Raw genomic sequence first — 16,172 nt, forward strand, 5'->3', positions numbered from 1 at the left:
AAAACAACTCCAGCTGATTTAATTTTGGTGAAAATCAGGTCGAGGTCACACCAAAAACAGTAAAACATCATCTTACCCACAATTCTTTCATCATCAAACTTAACAATGAGCATTTGACCTTGACCTTCACTGTTAGTGCCCAAATTGACCTTCAAACAAAATTTCAAGAAACCATATTGAGTAATATATCATATGACAGAGCATGAAGAGAGCTGTACAACACAGTTTATTTTTTCAATACGGCGACCTGCGATGTCACAGTGACGTCATAATAGCCTGACACTATCGCACTGTAAGAAAAGCAGGCTGACATCAGCAGGTTGCCCTTCAGGGGGAGATGTGCTCTTTGAGTTCTCTTGTTCTTGTTAGATTTATTACTTTTGGTCAGCACTAGACTAGAAACCAGCATAAAATACAAGTACATTAAAAATCAATATAGTACTTAGCAAATATATTCAGTGACATCACAGCACTGGGGTATTTTCGCGACGTAACACTGAGAGTGCTTTCATGTTCAGGCACTGCTGTTGTTGGTGTTTCATTGTAATGAGGTCATAAACCCTTTATGTCTTTTTCCTACAGAAATATAATCTTTTCATTTTAATACTACAAAAACAAATGACTCACTGAGTCTCGCAGTTCCTCAGTTTACTCATCTAGCTACATACTCTTGCTGCACTTGAGACAAAAGACTCCGGGGGGGGTTTTTTCTCCTTGAACTCTCTCCTTTAATTTGCTTATAAGGCTTTTTTATGCATTAATTAACCTCGCAAGCAAAGAAGGATGATTCTTTTTCCTTCTTTTTCCTTCTTTATGGCTGGAGAAACTGTGATTTTTCTTCTGCATTCTGCCAACCTGTCTTACTATAGAATAGTCTGCTCTCCCAGCAGGTTTTATTTCTGCTGCTTTCCAGGTCCAGGTGTGTTTGTGGGCTTGTGTGTGTGTCTGTGAACAAAATCTTCATATTTCTCATAGTTTCAATAGACATTAACTACTACACTTTTGTAGAAAATGTTTGATATGAAATGATGACATTAACTGCATCTGAAAATTATTACTTTAATAAAGATTTGAGTTTTGTACAGGGCACATGTGCAGAACAATACAACACCACACAAGACATGGACATACAGTATTTCAACAACATTAAATCAGACAGATACCAATGCATACAATGGAAAAGAATCAGTTCCAGTAGCTGTAAACAATATAACTCCACACTACTATCAAAAAGCCCAAACAAAGCTCAGGCGGGAGCTGAACAGACACCAAGCATGACATATAATATCGCCACTGCAGACTGAGAGGCATCATCAAAGACACTATTAGCCACAGCAAGATGATTCTGACCTGATTTAGCACCAGTTTGGCGGCACTGTGCAGACGTTTCAATTAGTGACGGCGTTTTCAAATGTTTACTCAAACCTCTTACGTCTTCAAAAAAGCCCCGGGGAATTCACAGAAATGCAGATGCTTAATTAGCTCAAAATATCTTGCGATGAGAATTTTACATCAGGACAATTCATTTGATGATTTGTTTACATGGGTACAAACACCCTGGCAGGCACTTTCCACTAAGGATCTTTTTTGTATGCTAGGGAGAGCTAGTGTGAGAGAAATGTTGCATTCAACAGCATGTCTCATAAACCAGTCGAGAATAATGGTTAGAGGTGGATTTTTATGAAACTCACTAAGGCATATTACAAACAACAGTACAACTCATGCATGGAATGTATTACAGCTGAAATAGTTACTAACTGTATCTCATATCCCCGTGTTGTTAGCTTTGCTGCGTCATCATAATAATGTTGGTCCAAAATCAACATTGCAGCTGACCCATCAGGATGTTATGATGTCATAGCTTTGCAATATGGTGAAAAGAAAGTTTTGTTTAACGAGGGGCATTTCGTTTTATGTTTTTTTAATTTATTAAGTCATAAAGTATTATAAATATATCATCAAGTTAGGGTTTGCTATTTTCTAAAGGTTGCTCATGTTGAGTTTTTGTGATAATTTTTAGAAGCATTAGCTAACTTCTTGGCTAATGCTAACAGTGACCTCAGACAATGTCACTGGTCTGCTGATCCTGGACCGATGTTATTGTGACGACGCAGGGAAAACACCAACGCGGAGACATCATCCGTGTTAATGTAGGATCCTTCATTTAAAGGTAAGAGTATAGCTTTTAAGCTAGCTAATCATAAGCGTTTCGGATAGCTAACCGCTAACATTACATAAGCAATATAATAATTTTAATTTTATATGTTCATTTTGAAATTGTACTATATGTACCTTAAAAATACAATCTGTTTGCAAACTACATTTATCTTTATCTTATGTTGCACAACTCTCTAGATGTTAAGAGAATCTGCTGGACCGTTAAGCGTTTCTGAAGGAACCATAAAGCCCCTTCTTACTTCATACAAATGTATGCCATTAGTTAAAGAGCTTGGAAAGAAAGTAACTTTACTTCTTTAAATTTCGATTGCTAACTGAATGCTCAGACAACATCACTGGATCAACGTTATTATGATGATGCAGGAAGAACACCAACACAGAGATATCAGATCACCCGTGTTACTGAGTGGCTGCATGTTTAAAATCAAAGAGTATCTAAGAATGTAGATGTGCAGGGCTTTATGTATCTATCCATTTAAAGAAGATAAGGTATAGTGTGATCATTTGAGATTTTATTGGTTGGGTGTATTTTTACCTTGATTTCTCAATTTCTCAGGTTACATAAATGGAGAAAAATGTATTCAAGAAATGAGTAAAAACATTAAAGACATTAAAAACATTCTGTTTGTACTGAGAATTTCCTTAGGGAAAAATATTTCTGTAATTTCAGGTAATTAGGGGTTAAAACAGACCCCCCTGACCTTTAAAGACAGACACACAGACAGCCACCTTTGCATGAATGCAAACGCTTCTGTCCTCTTCTGTGAAATCGGTGAACAACACATTGCAGTGGCAAGACAATAAAAGCATATGAATACATCATGCAGGGGTGAAAACAATGTAGCATCACTTATAACAAGTATCCGATCCATCTCTATCCCCACTTTCTCTTTTCATTCTCTTTCATCATCTACTCCTGGCTGCCACCTACTGCTTAATATTCCTACCACTTTCTCCAGCATTTTTCATCACCTTACCTTGACTTTAAACTCTAAAGCAGTCACAGCCCTTAATTAACTTCTGCCCAACCCTGCTGGGTTTCTGCTGGCTTGACACAACCTCTCGCTTTCATAGTAGAGGTCAGATCTCTGAGACTGAGATCAACTCATTATTTTTCATACAATGTGGCAGCTTAAAAATAAATGAATAAATGGAAAAGTTGCTTATAAAGTAGCACTTTATAATACAGCCTACGACTAACAGTATTCCATTTCAAATGACAATAAGGGGGTGAAGTTTTTAGAAAAAAGAATAAAGTAATAAAGTAAGGAATAAAGTACGTAATTTAGGTGGGTGGAAAGTTCCATATGTTTCGGTACAAACACAAATGATATTTCTTTAGTTTATTTTGTTAGTATGCAGTACATTTATGGATGCAGCCCATATTATAGAGTGGTTTAACCTTCCAACCTTAAATTGTAAATACATGTCAGTTTTTTGGTGCGCATGATGAATTTTTGGTAATAGATGTACATATTCCTACTTATTAAAAAAAACCCTTAAGAAAACAAGCATTGGATTATAACCACCCTTTTTAGTGAATCTAAGTATTTATAGGTTTAAAAAATTACATTATAATTTTAGATAAAATACCATAAAATGGCATTTTATGGTATTTTATGGTAGAGAATTAAACTGTTAGTAACAGGCCATATTATAAAGTTCTATTGAAAAATTCAATTTTTGCACAGTTCTGACTGCTAAATGACATCATAGCCACTATTTTTAGCTGATTTAAGTAAAAGTTCCACAGGTTGGAATTTTCTTTATTTGCTTTCTTGTTAAGACTTTGATAAAAGGCGATTGCCAGTCTCACACAATGTATATAATTAACACTACTGCAGCAGCTGGCTAACTTAGCAAAAGTGTTCGAAATACATAATCTGCCATTCTTCAAAAGTTACAGTATCTGCCATTAAACTCATTCATATTGTATTTTGTACAAAATCTATGGAGTAAATAGTTGTCTTACAGCGAAATCAAGACCTTTCACAATGCTGGATAATCATCAGAAGTTTCTTGCAAATCTTGTCACATCAGATGTAATTCCTTTTTTTCTTGTTAATGAGGTCTGCATTTATATAGCACAATTCTACTTTCATTAAACTTTACAATACACCCATTCACTCTGTGTGTTCTTATAACACATTTACTGTGCCATATACACACTAACAGAACTTTTTGGAGTTTGTTATTTTTCCCAATAAAACTTAAGAAGCTTGGATTGCCCTGAACTTCCAAATGATGACAACTTTCTCTACCTCAACAACCCACTACAGGTATTTTACAGAAACACTGAAATCCACAGAAGCTATTAGAACTTGATAACTCCGTTTTAAATAATACTCATCAGCTATTAGCCGTAAGCACTTCTAAAGTATATGTAAAACTAAAAACTGTCAGTATTGAATGTATTGGCACTAAAATGCATTTCGGTGGTAATTCATTTAATTCTGCAGCCTTCGGGATCTACGAAATTCAACTGAACTGAACACAAGTGATTGAGGACTTTCATGTCTAAGTAAAGAAATTGTTTGGTACGCTAAGTTAGCTGGCTGCTTTACAACATTCAAATACCTCTACTCAAAACTCCCAACAAGAAAGTATGTTTTGTAAAATGAGGAATCATTTATTTATTTAAAGATGGCAGTGTAGCATTTTAGCTAAGTAGTTATACAAGTTCTAATTAGCTATTAGCTACTGTTACTGCTAACAATAGCTATTAGCTGCTGTTTTTAAGTGAGCAAATCTACACTGTAATTTTCATTTTATATTCTAATTTAAGAAATGGACTATATGTACTTTAAAAATACAATCTGTTTGTATACTACATTTGTATTTATCTAGTATTGCACAACCTTCCAGATGATAAGAGCATCTGTTGGACTGTTAGGTGTCTCAGCCCCTTCTCACTTCATATAAATGTATGCCATTAGTTTCTTTTTCCATGTTAAACAACTGTTATCCAATGCCACACAGTTTTAGAAGTTTTTTACTGTTTAGAACGTCCCTTGTTAGTGGTAATACTGGAGATGTGGAATCTTTCCCTTCAAAACCCTCCCCTGTAGTTCACTGAGAACTCCTGCTGTGTTTACTGCAAGGCTCCCCGGGGTCTTTGGTTGCTCCACCATAAACATCAACTCCATTCTCAGCCCAGGGTATCACACTGCCCTGGGTTATTTTGCCACATCGGGCTAAGCTGGCCACCTGGTTGGACGTCAGGACGCGGTCCCAAAGACCCACCTGGGACAACTCTCCAACCAAGGCTTGGGATGAGTCAAAACCTCCACCCAGAGAATCCTGGAGAAAAAAAATACACATACCTAAAATAAATGTACTTTTATTTCTAATGCCTATGAGCACAGCTTTAGCTTTTTTGTTGCCTTTGGCAAGAGCGTGGATTTGAATTTGGGAAATGAAAAAGATGTGGTGATCAGTATGAACACAAGCCAAGAAACAAAAGCAGACATGTGGGGCGGGCTCTTTTAACTACCAGATCTGTATCCATCACACATACACATCTCATTCATAGCATCACATCTTAGCACACTATCTGAATGCAGGCAAGCAGAAAATATAATTCATGGATTTACTTACTTTCTCAAAGTCACTGATGCTTTCATTTTCTAGTTTTAATTATAGCTAACAGAGAAGCCAATAGGTGAGCAGAGGCACAGCCGCAGTGGCTAAACTTTTGACTGCAGCGCTGTACTCAGGAGGACTCGCCAAACGAACTTTTTCTCTAAGCTTCTTGTCTGCTTTTAACCAGCTAAAACTTTAGTTACTTAATTATGTATTTTATTCACCTGCTCTTGCCCGAGAATGAGCACTCCATCAGGTCGAATGTGATGTCCAGCGGCTAGTCCGTGACCTTCTCCCTTCAGCCTCCCCCCTTGGTAGGCCTGCCACACTCCTCCCTTTTGTGTCCAGCTCACACAGATGTGCTGCCAGCTGCCCCTGGAGAGGTTCAGAGGCAACTGAGCCACCTAAGAGCAGGGGAACAAAAGGGCAGTCCAGATGAAGCAGATGTCATTGTGAGAGGTTTTGTGAGTGCCACAGTTCTGAAGGTAAGGCGGGTCATCAGACAGCTTGTGCTGAGATTGCATTTGCATGAAAGAAATGCAGCTCTAAAGTCATAAGAAAGCCCTTAGACACCTTTTGATGCTAAAGTTCTAAAGATGGCTCTTATAATGCTTTTTACTTACCAAAGACATTCTGTTACCTCCAAGGACACACAACTTTTTCTCCAGGCATCTATTACCATAATGACTTCATTGGATTGTGCCTAAAGCCACTGCACTGCGCTACACTACCCTGCAACCCAAGGTGGTATCTCAGTTTATCATTTAAACACATGAATGGGGTTATTTAGCTTGTCTAAATTGGCTGTTTCGTTTGATGTGTTCTGCTTATTTGTATGCTAATTCAAAGCACTTTTTCTTCCTCAATAGACAGTAGAAATTCAAATTTAGGCTATAATTTTTTATCGATCCATCCATCTATTCTTAACAGCTTCTCAGCTGTCACAGGGCAAGAGGTGGGGTACACACTGGGCAGATCGTTAGTCTGTAGCAGGGCTAACACACAGAGAGGCAACCATTCACACCTATAGCTGTTTTTGAACCACAGGTTAACCTAACAAACGTGTCTTTGGACGGGGATTGGAAGAGTCCCTGAAGAACATGCAAACTCCACACAGAAAGGCTCCAGCTGACTAGTGGATTAAACCATTACCCTTTTATGGTTTTTATGTACCCCACTAGTGGCAAACATTGTACATGAGAATGAACCATCCAGAAAGCAGAAGCTGGCTTTGAGTGCCTTTAAGGTTCTAATCATCAAATAGATCATGGCTCTCTTCCACAGTGTGTCTTTTACCTTGTCTTCCTCCCATCACCCCCAAGCTGTCAAAGAATATGGCTGCTCTTCCCCTTTTCTTCCTGTTAAAAGGGAGTTTTTCCTTCCCACTGTCACCAACTGCTTTTCAAAGGTGGTTGTTTGAATCTTAAACCTTGAACCTTGATTGTTGAGGTTTTTTCTCTGTTACTGTAGGGTCTTTACAAGATAAAGCACATTTGGGTGACTGTTGTCTGATTTGGCACAATATAAATAAAACTGAATTGAACTGAAAAATCATTTGAAAAAAGGCTGAGAAGCTTCCTTGAAAATCCAGAGGACTACAGAGAAGTTGTGAAATAGGTATTCACTCCCCACACTGTCAGACACTCTCAGTACCTTGTCATTGATGAGCAGCTCAGCAGGAGCGTGCAGGCCTTGCAGCAGCACCAGTTCATTCGGCTGTTCGGGGACAGCGTACGACACGGGGGTCCCAATGCCTCTCTCCGCGGGGCGCAGCCACAGGCAGATCGTGAAGGCCCGCAGCTTTGGCATGGAGTGCGTCACAACAGCGTACATGTAGTTTGTCCGTGTTGGGAAGGACAATCTGTATCCCTCTGGGAAAGAATGCCCTGAGAAACCTGGGGAAGTGACAGAAACCAGAAACCAGTTAAGCAGATCAAACAGTTTCCCAGCTTTTATTATATAACTGCATTTTCGTCACAGCATCTGATGTGTTTTTTAAGCTGGGTATGAATTTTATAGTCTTTCTCATCTTTTTTTTCTTTTACACAAGTTGAACATGATTTATTCATTATAATGAAAGCCCATGGCTTGATTTGATTAAAAGCGAAAGAAAGTCGAACCTCTAGGGTTATTTTTTATGCCAGATTATTTCTCATCATTAGTAACTTAATTCATTTTGTGAGTGATTAATCAGTCACTCGTCATTTCTCTCATCATTTTAAAATTCTTTTTCATTAAGGCACATTAAAATGCGCCTGCACACAAACATGAATGTTCTGCTTTTTTCTTCCATTTTTCCCCCTTTGCAATGATGCCGTACCTTCCTCCAGCCCTGAGATTCGGTGGTGTAGTTTATTGATGCCCCGCTCGATTTCCTGATTGTGTTTCTCCGTTTCCAGCCTCAAGGCTTTTCTCTCTTTCTCGAGAAGCTGTACCTTCTTCTCCAGCTCGACCTCTAAGTCGTCCATCCTCCAGGAGCTGTCAGAACCAGCTCTGTGCCCAAGATCAGGCAACCTTTCTGGGCTGCCAGACATCCCACCTTCCTCTGGCACTCCGGAGGTGTTGCTGTCTGTCTGGTTGTGAGGAAATGGGCCAATATCTGACTGCAGAGGAGGAAGTCAGTGGAAGAAAACTTGGTCAGAATGTGGTTTATACAGTCTAAGGATGAAATAAAAGTGCACAGTCTCTATGGAATTCTGTTTAGTAATTCTAGCAGTATGGGTATTATATGAAAAGAAAAGACGCAGCAACAAGTTCTTTATCCAAACTTCATGTATACCCTAGCTCTGAACTCTAACACTAAAACTATGTTTTGGGGAAAAGGAAAAAGAACTGATTGACTGATTTAATAAGGAGTCTTTATATGCTGCGGATAGGTTTAACCTTTTTTCCACTTAAAAGAACACATCAGCATTTTGGGAAGCATGTTTTCTGAGCGTGTGTGAGTCTATTTCTATCCTGTTGCACAGTTTGCTTGGTTGGCATGCAGGCAAAAATAGTCTGGCACAAACTCCAATAAGAAGAGAACATTTTATTTTTATACTTTGGCTTTTTATTTCATATATGTGTATATATACTGTATATCAATCTTAACAGACATTTGTCCCTGCTTCACTCATATGTATATATACTGTATATCACTATCCTCACTAGTATCTTAGCTTCAATTTTTCCAGATGCCTTTTGTTGGATAAGTGCAACTTTCTCAGTTCCCAAAAGGTTGATTCTGTTCATCTGGACGTAACATTTTGTGGGAGAAACGTTTCATTAGTCATCCAAGTGACGTCTTCAGTCTCAGCTGACTGCAGGTTTCCCCAAGCTTATAAAATGTACATTTGAAGAACAATGGGCTGTGAGGTCAGTTCCTTGATCATTAACATGCAAATTGTCTCAGTTCTTTGTAAGTTTACTCCAGCTGACTAGACTCATTTTGCATCAAGGTTTATTCTGCTTTTTTCAGCTCCTCTCCCTGCCCACTCTCTGTCTGCCACACGCCCTACTAAACTCTAACTGCGAGCTGGTCTCCAGTTCCCCAAACACCTGCTTCAGTTCAGCCTACCTGCAAACAGAGCACGCCCGCTTTTTTTCAGTCTTCAGACAGCCAGGTCAGTACGAAGCAGGCAGATAGAAGGGAGTTAGATGATATCAGCTCTTGGCAAAAATTCTAAATAAATGTATTTCTATATAATATTCCTCTAAACTGTTTTTTTTTTTATATTCTTAATAATAGTGGATCTCTGTGTTTTAGAGGCGCCACAGTATAGTGGTTTACACATTTGCCTAGCAAGCAAAAGATCCTCAGTTCAAATGCAGAAGGAGACACAAATCCCTCTGGTGTTGTGTGAGAGAGGGCATCCAGAGTAAAAAGTCTGCCTGCTGTGGTGACACCTTGCGAATAAGGGAGCATCTTTATTGAATCTCTAAGTTCACCGCAGCTAAACATTGACTAATTTTTCCTTCATTGGCCATAATTTATCCTAAGGCTTCACTTTCCACTAAAACAACAGAAGCATGAATAAAGCAGTCTAAACTTAATAGCACTTGTTGCTCCAGAGAAAATGGCAAAAAAAATGTTTATTGAGTTGCTAAATATGGTGAGTCATCTCATGTCTAAAGAGAATTTTTTTTCTTTTCAGTTAGGTATCACACACCAAACAACAGAAACTCACAATTCCATATTAACGTGATTCACTGAACACTCAAACCACAAAGGAAGCACTGAGGTAAATAAAGACTCAGCAAGTTTCCTCAAACCTGCTTGTCCAGGCTGTTCCCCGAGCACATTTTTACATGGTATATGCAGTCTAAATATACAGAGATGCCTGGGAAATATACTATACTCATGAGAAACACGCTGAACATGTATATGCAGCTTTAATGCATATGCAAGGTTTTTGATGGAGCAAAGATAGATGACAGATGGAATTTCCAATGAAATGCTCACAGCATTATATTAAGATGTACTTTAGCAATCTCTCCAGCCATAAAAACACCACTTTGCAGGACTGGGTGCATTTTCTGATAAAATCAGCAATAAAACTGTCAGCAAGGCTTTTTCCAGGAAGGTGCAATATGTCATTATCGTCAAGCTAAAACAAAAAAAGCTTTAATCGCTGATTCTGAAACAGATGTGTCGTCATGCTTCATTCATTGTTAATATTATGGGAAATAGTAACTGGTCTGGTTCTGGTTTATAGCACAGCTCTACTTTACTTAAGGAGCCAACAGTATTCAACTTGTCTCATTCACCCATTCACAAAAACTCTTTTTTTTTCCTGCTTAAGTGTTTTATATCTAACATTCACACATTAGAGAACAATTTCAGGATCAGTATCTTACCCAAGGATACTTTGGCCTGCAGACTAGAGGCTGGAAAAGCGAGAAATCAAACTACCAACCACTGGCGGATCTAGAAGATTTTACATGAGGGGCCAAAGATGGGGCGAGAGGTCTAGTCAGGGTGCCAGTCGCTCCCTTTGCCTCCCTGGTGATCTGCCCCTCCCACCACCTTTAGTAGAAGACCTGCTGTACCACCTGAGCTACCCTAAAAAAAATGATGCTCACATTAGTTCTGCTTTATAAGTCTGTACTGCAGCGCCAACTGTAACTGCTAGTACATTTGTTGGCATGATCTCAGAGATGATTAGGAGAGTTTGTTTGGGGGTTTTTTTGCCATATTTCTTTGTGTGTCTTTCTTTGTCTGTGAGGCTGTATTTAAAAGCACAACAGTGCTTTGAGCAAAATGCAGACCGAGTTTCACATGTGAGGTTTTAACCTAATGTTGGTCACAGATGAAATATCAGCAGCACATCCAAATTAGAGCTCATCCTGCAAATTTCAGGACATTCAGAAGTGGTTGAAATACGTTACTAAAAACACAAGTGAAAATAAAGCACGCACAGTGGCACTGGAGCAAAAGTCAAGTCAGCCTCTGCAGTAATTAAATATTTTTATTCATGCTCCTGAAAAACTGATGCTTACTGTATAATACAGACAATAATACCCAGAACGAGAAGGCTCTTTGATTTAAATTTTCAAGCACTGTGTGGTGCTTCTGCTGTAATATATTGAAGCTAATGTGTTAATGCTGATGGGATATGTTCAATTCAGATTAATTGCTCTCCTGATACGTGAGGAGACATCATGACAGTTATTTTTCCTTTTTGTTTTTCTGGCTGTACAAATATTTGGGCATAGCTGGCTGTATTAGGAGCTGCAGCAGACTAGACATGATGCAAAACAACATCTGCAGACCACATGCAAGAAGAAAGCTAGGTTCAGGGGATTTAACCAGTGCTTTCCACCTTTGACCACCAGTTCACAAGGTCTGAAAAAAAAATCTAAATCTGCTGTACCTGTACGTGACTTGGATGGTGGAAGAAACAGTTTGGGGGGGGGGGGGGGGAGTACGTGGGCGAAAGAAAAAAACAAGAGATAAAATAGCAACAGAGCAGGAATTCAACTCAGGCACAACTTAAGTTCTGTGAGAACAGGGATGAAAGTCGTCTGACAGCAGTGTAGGGTGATAAGGTTATGTGTGACAGATCACATGGATGCATCCTATAGAGGTTTTCTCTGACAGTGGCAATGCAGACACAACAGACCGAACAAAGGAAGTGACCCACCACACAAGCATGTCCTACATAAACTACATCAGAGGAGCAGAACTGCAGGGAAACACAATCAGCCTGTGTTTGGACCAAACAAACAGGAACCTCCTGAATTATTCATGTCATTTCTTTAGCCCCAAAATGAGGTTATCCTTCATCTGAATCTGGTCAAGTAAGAGCGTGTTTGATGTCACTCTGCTGTCTTCTTTCCTTCACTGCCTCCTGCTCTCCCTGCACGCATCACTCTTCACTCTTTCCATTATTTTATCATTTCAGTTCTGGAATTAGCAACAGTGTATGTGGGCTTCATTACATATGTCAGGTGTGATGACATGGAGAAAATTAGGTGTTATTAACAACTGACACAAACACTGTAGCAGATAGTTCACTGAAAAAAATAAACCCCTTGTTTTCATGGGTCATATCCATAAATCCTAAAGGGAGCTCTAGAGTGAAGAAGAAATAAACAGCTAGGTGTCTTCACAGTGGCCAGCATGGAGGAGTGTGTTATAAATATTTAAAACAGCTCCCTCTCCATCAGTCTTACACTGTGGAGATTCTTCTTTGTGCCCTCAGGTGCCTGTGGTGACTAAATACTGCTCCCTGGGATTAATTACACCTCGATCAAGTGCTGCTTGATTTGTATGCAGAGTGTGGTTTGTGTGCTTTTCTCGACACTCTACCTACCTCCAGTTTCTCTATACGGTCTTTGAGCTGAGTTATAGCCTGCTCCAGTTCATCCACAGCTCGCACTGTGAGCAGGTGGACACCGTCGGAGGTCGCAGACGGGCTGTCCCGCACCATGATCCGGTCCAGGTGCGCCTCCTGCGCCGCGCCTTTTCCTCCTCGCAGCGCCGCGGAGCTCCCACGTCTTCCCGCGCTGCTGCTGCCGCTGCTCCTACCACTTTTCCCGTCCAGCCCCTTCTCACACTCGGACAGCTTCCCCGTCAGATCCCTTATGGTCCGCTGGTCTGTTAAGATTTGGTCTTTCTGCTGCAGAACGGTCTGCCGGAGCTCCTCCGCGGTGGTGCGGAGGTAGCCCCAGTCTTCGCCTGCGTACAACGACGGGTCGTCCGCTTGTTGCTGAAAGTTTTTCGGGTTGCACTCCCCGGCTGGGATCGGAGTGCAGATCAGCCGACTGACGGTCGGGTCATGTCCGGTGAGTCCGGTGACCCCGTCCAGCCCGCCGAGCCCGATGTTGAAGGTAGGAGCTTCTGAATCGGGCGTTTCAGAACCGTGGAGAGCACCCAGGGAGCCGGGCCGGGCCACGGAGCCCGCAGCGGCGGGTGTCTGCGCCGCGGCGTCCGGGTACAGCGAGTGGTTGTCGACTGCTGGTTGCTGTTGAGCCGCAGCAGCCTTGGAGGATCCGGTGTGGACAGCCGCGATGATGCAGATAACCGCTCCGATGAAGGCCACCATCCCGGCGGCCAATATAATAACGATGAACTTCAGGGTGGCGGCGGGGGCGATCGATTATTAGAAAAATCTAATAACAATAATAATAATAACACTCCTTATCTGCAAGAAATAAAAAAGGAATCTTGCCACCAAATAAAGCTAAATAAAGTGTGAAATGACTGAAGTTTAGTCTGTATAAATGAGAGAGAGGGACAAAAATCACTCCTCACATCCCCGCTTTAAGAGAAAAAAAAAAACAGGAGATGGAAAAATGAGAGTTCCGCACCATAATTGAGTGATCACGGAGTCAACAGAAAATATCAGAAGCAGATCGTGTGTTCCACCTCCTCCTCCTCCTGTTCAGCGCGCATGTCCTCGGTTTTCAGGCAAAAAATCCAGCCTGTTAATGCCGAGACGGAATCACGAGGGGGAGAGAGATGGAGGAGAGAGAGGAGAAGTTGAATGTAAAAAAAAAATAAAAATACAGGACACACCTGTCCCCCACCTGCACTGTGTTTAACAGCACAACTTTAACCTTTGGGGAGGGCGGTTTGGACGAGCGACCCTTTTCTCCCCCGTTTTCACAGATAAATTTTATTTTGCAGAATACATGCAAAGAAATTTTGGAGGAGAGGTGATTTTGTTCTTTCCATTTTCACTTCAGCTTCCATCAAATTCTGAGCCAGCTTTGTCCTGCATACATACATAAAAAAAAAACCCTCCCATTACACGAGAAAATTAGTTTTTCGGCCCTTTGGCTACAGCTATATTTTCCAGCTCAACAACACATTACAGACCGGCTATACTGTAATGTGATGTGTGCAGAGCCATAATTCACCCGGGAGGCTCCCTGTGGAACAGCGCCACAGCAGCAGAGATGACAAAATGATGACCCTAGTGTGTGTGTGTGTGTGTGTGTGTGTGTGTGTGTGTGTGTGTGTGTGTGTGTGTGTGTGTGTGTGTGTGTGTGTGTGTGTGTGTGTGTGTGATAAAGACCCCGAACTAATAAGAGGTTTCATTACACCGTGTGATGCACACTCTTAATTAAAAAAAATGTATTTATGCATGTGCTTTAGATAGAAAATGGGAGCCAGCATATAGGCTGGTGTGGGAACAATCCCTGTCTCCCTGGTATGAAAATGAGCGTTGCAGTATGCATTCTCACACTTGTAACAAGGGGATTTACCTTAAGACTGCTCAAAGTCACAGGTATTAAAGGCTCAAACTTAAGATAGGTGAGGGAGATGACATCCAAGATGTCTGCTGTGGAAAAAAGCTCATGGGCTTCACTAGATCGAGAATATTAAAAAAGATTAATGAGTCGTTTAGATATGAAGAGAGGTAACTGAGAAATGTAAATAGAAGCAAGTCACATTAAGTAGCACATAGCAAGTGTCTGAGCACTGCCGCAGTAGCATGTGTTATTGTAGCTTTCTTTCCAGAACATGTGAGTGTGCAAGTACTTCAGTGGGGGAAATAATTAGTTGATACCCTGCAGAAACTGTTGCATGGCCAACACAGAAAGACAGACAACCACTCACACATAAGAACATGGAGACACCATGCAGAAAGGCTGAAAAATGAAAGATTTGAACCCAGGACCGCTCAAAAATCCTTAGAGGAATAAATATTATGTAAAAACTATCAATTATTTTGAATGTTATTTAGTGACATAAGTATTTGATCGTGAAGGGAAACGATGTAGTACTGGAGGTTGGAGAAACCCTTGTTGCCAAGTACAGCAGTAAGATGTTTCTTATAGTTGGTCACTGGGTTTGCACACATCTCATTTTGGCCCACTCCTCTTTACAGAAACTTTCTAAATCCTTTTGGTTTCTTTGGTGTTGCTTAGCAACTTGAAGCATCAGCTCCCTCCAGAGATATTCTATTGTACTGAGGTCTGGAGACTGGCTAGGCATGACCTGGATGTGATCCTTCTTTGAGTCACTGTCATGCTGGAAGAGCCATCCACGACCCATCTTCAGTGTTCTGGTTCAGGAAAGATCATCTAAGATTTTATGTCCATTGTCCCGTCAGCGTGGTTAGTTATCCTGTAACCAGAAACATAGCTTCAAAGCATAATGTTTCCACCTCCCTGCTTGACTGTGGGGATGGTGTTCTTTGGGTCATGCTCAGCATTTCTCTTTCTCCATGGCGGGCTGAGTTCATGGCAAACTGCTCGGTTTTGGTTTCTTCTGACCACAGCACTTCCTCCCAAACCTTCTCCGAATCAGATTTTCAGTGAAAAACAAAAGATGGGCCTTCTTGAGCAGTGGGACCTTGTGTGTGCTGTAAGTTTTCAAACCAACATGGTTACCAGTGGTGTTCTTGATGATTGTGGTCCCACTGTCTTCAGTTCATTAATAAGCTCCTTCCATGTAGTTTCTGACTTTTTTTAGTTTTATATTTCTTGAATTTCTGGATCATCAGACCAGCAGGTCTCACCTTCTCACCAAGTTTCTTGTTGATGGTCTTATAGTCCACTCCAGCCTTATGCAGGTCTGCAATCACGTCCCTCACATCCTTTCACAGCTCTTTGATCTGGCCCTTGGTCGTGGGGAGGTTGGATTGGAAGAAAGTGATTCTATGGATGGACGTGTTTTATACACACATTGAGTTGAGATCAGGACTATCAGTAACTGTGGGAGCTAGAACTGTGGCTGTTTTGTAGTGGATCAAAGTGTTACTTGACTCAATGACATGTAAATTGATCTATAACTTTATGTAATGTGTGTTTTTCTAGAATTTTGGCTGATATATCTCTCTTTATTAAATTAAACTGCCATAAAAATGACAGACTGTTCATTTCTTTGTACGTGAGCAGTTTGCAAGTGAGACTAACAACAGAGCCTTCAACATACAAGCATGCACAATATATTGCACACAAAACTGTATGATGTTGCC

The 16,172-nt window shown here is 40.6% G+C and overlaps 1 protein-coding gene across 1 annotated transcript; it reads right to left on the minus strand.

Moving 5' to 3' along the window:
• Positions 1-1,039: 1,039 nt before the first annotated feature.
• Positions 1,040-13,671, minus strand: nptxra (neuronal pentraxin receptor a). The gene is made up of 5 exons (XM_004560769.4): positions 12,558-13,671; positions 8,081-8,363; positions 7,414-7,655; positions 5,985-6,164; positions 1,040-5,478 (listed from the first exon to the last, which is right to left on the minus strand). Exons 1-5 carry the CDS (start codon positions 13,287-13,289, stop codon positions 5,248-5,250), a joined length of 1,668 nt encoding a protein of 555 aa, XP_004560826.3. The 5' UTR covers positions 13,290-13,671; the 3' UTR covers positions 1,040-5,247.
• Positions 13,672-16,172: the final 2,501 nt, after the last annotated feature.

The sequence above is a fragment of the Maylandia zebra genome, linkage group LG4 (genome assembly GCF_041146795.1).
Source record: "Maylandia zebra isolate NMK-2024a linkage group LG4, Mzebra_GT3a, whole genome shotgun sequence".
Lineage (NCBI taxonomy): Eukaryota > Metazoa > Chordata > Actinopteri > Cichliformes > Cichlidae > Maylandia > Maylandia zebra.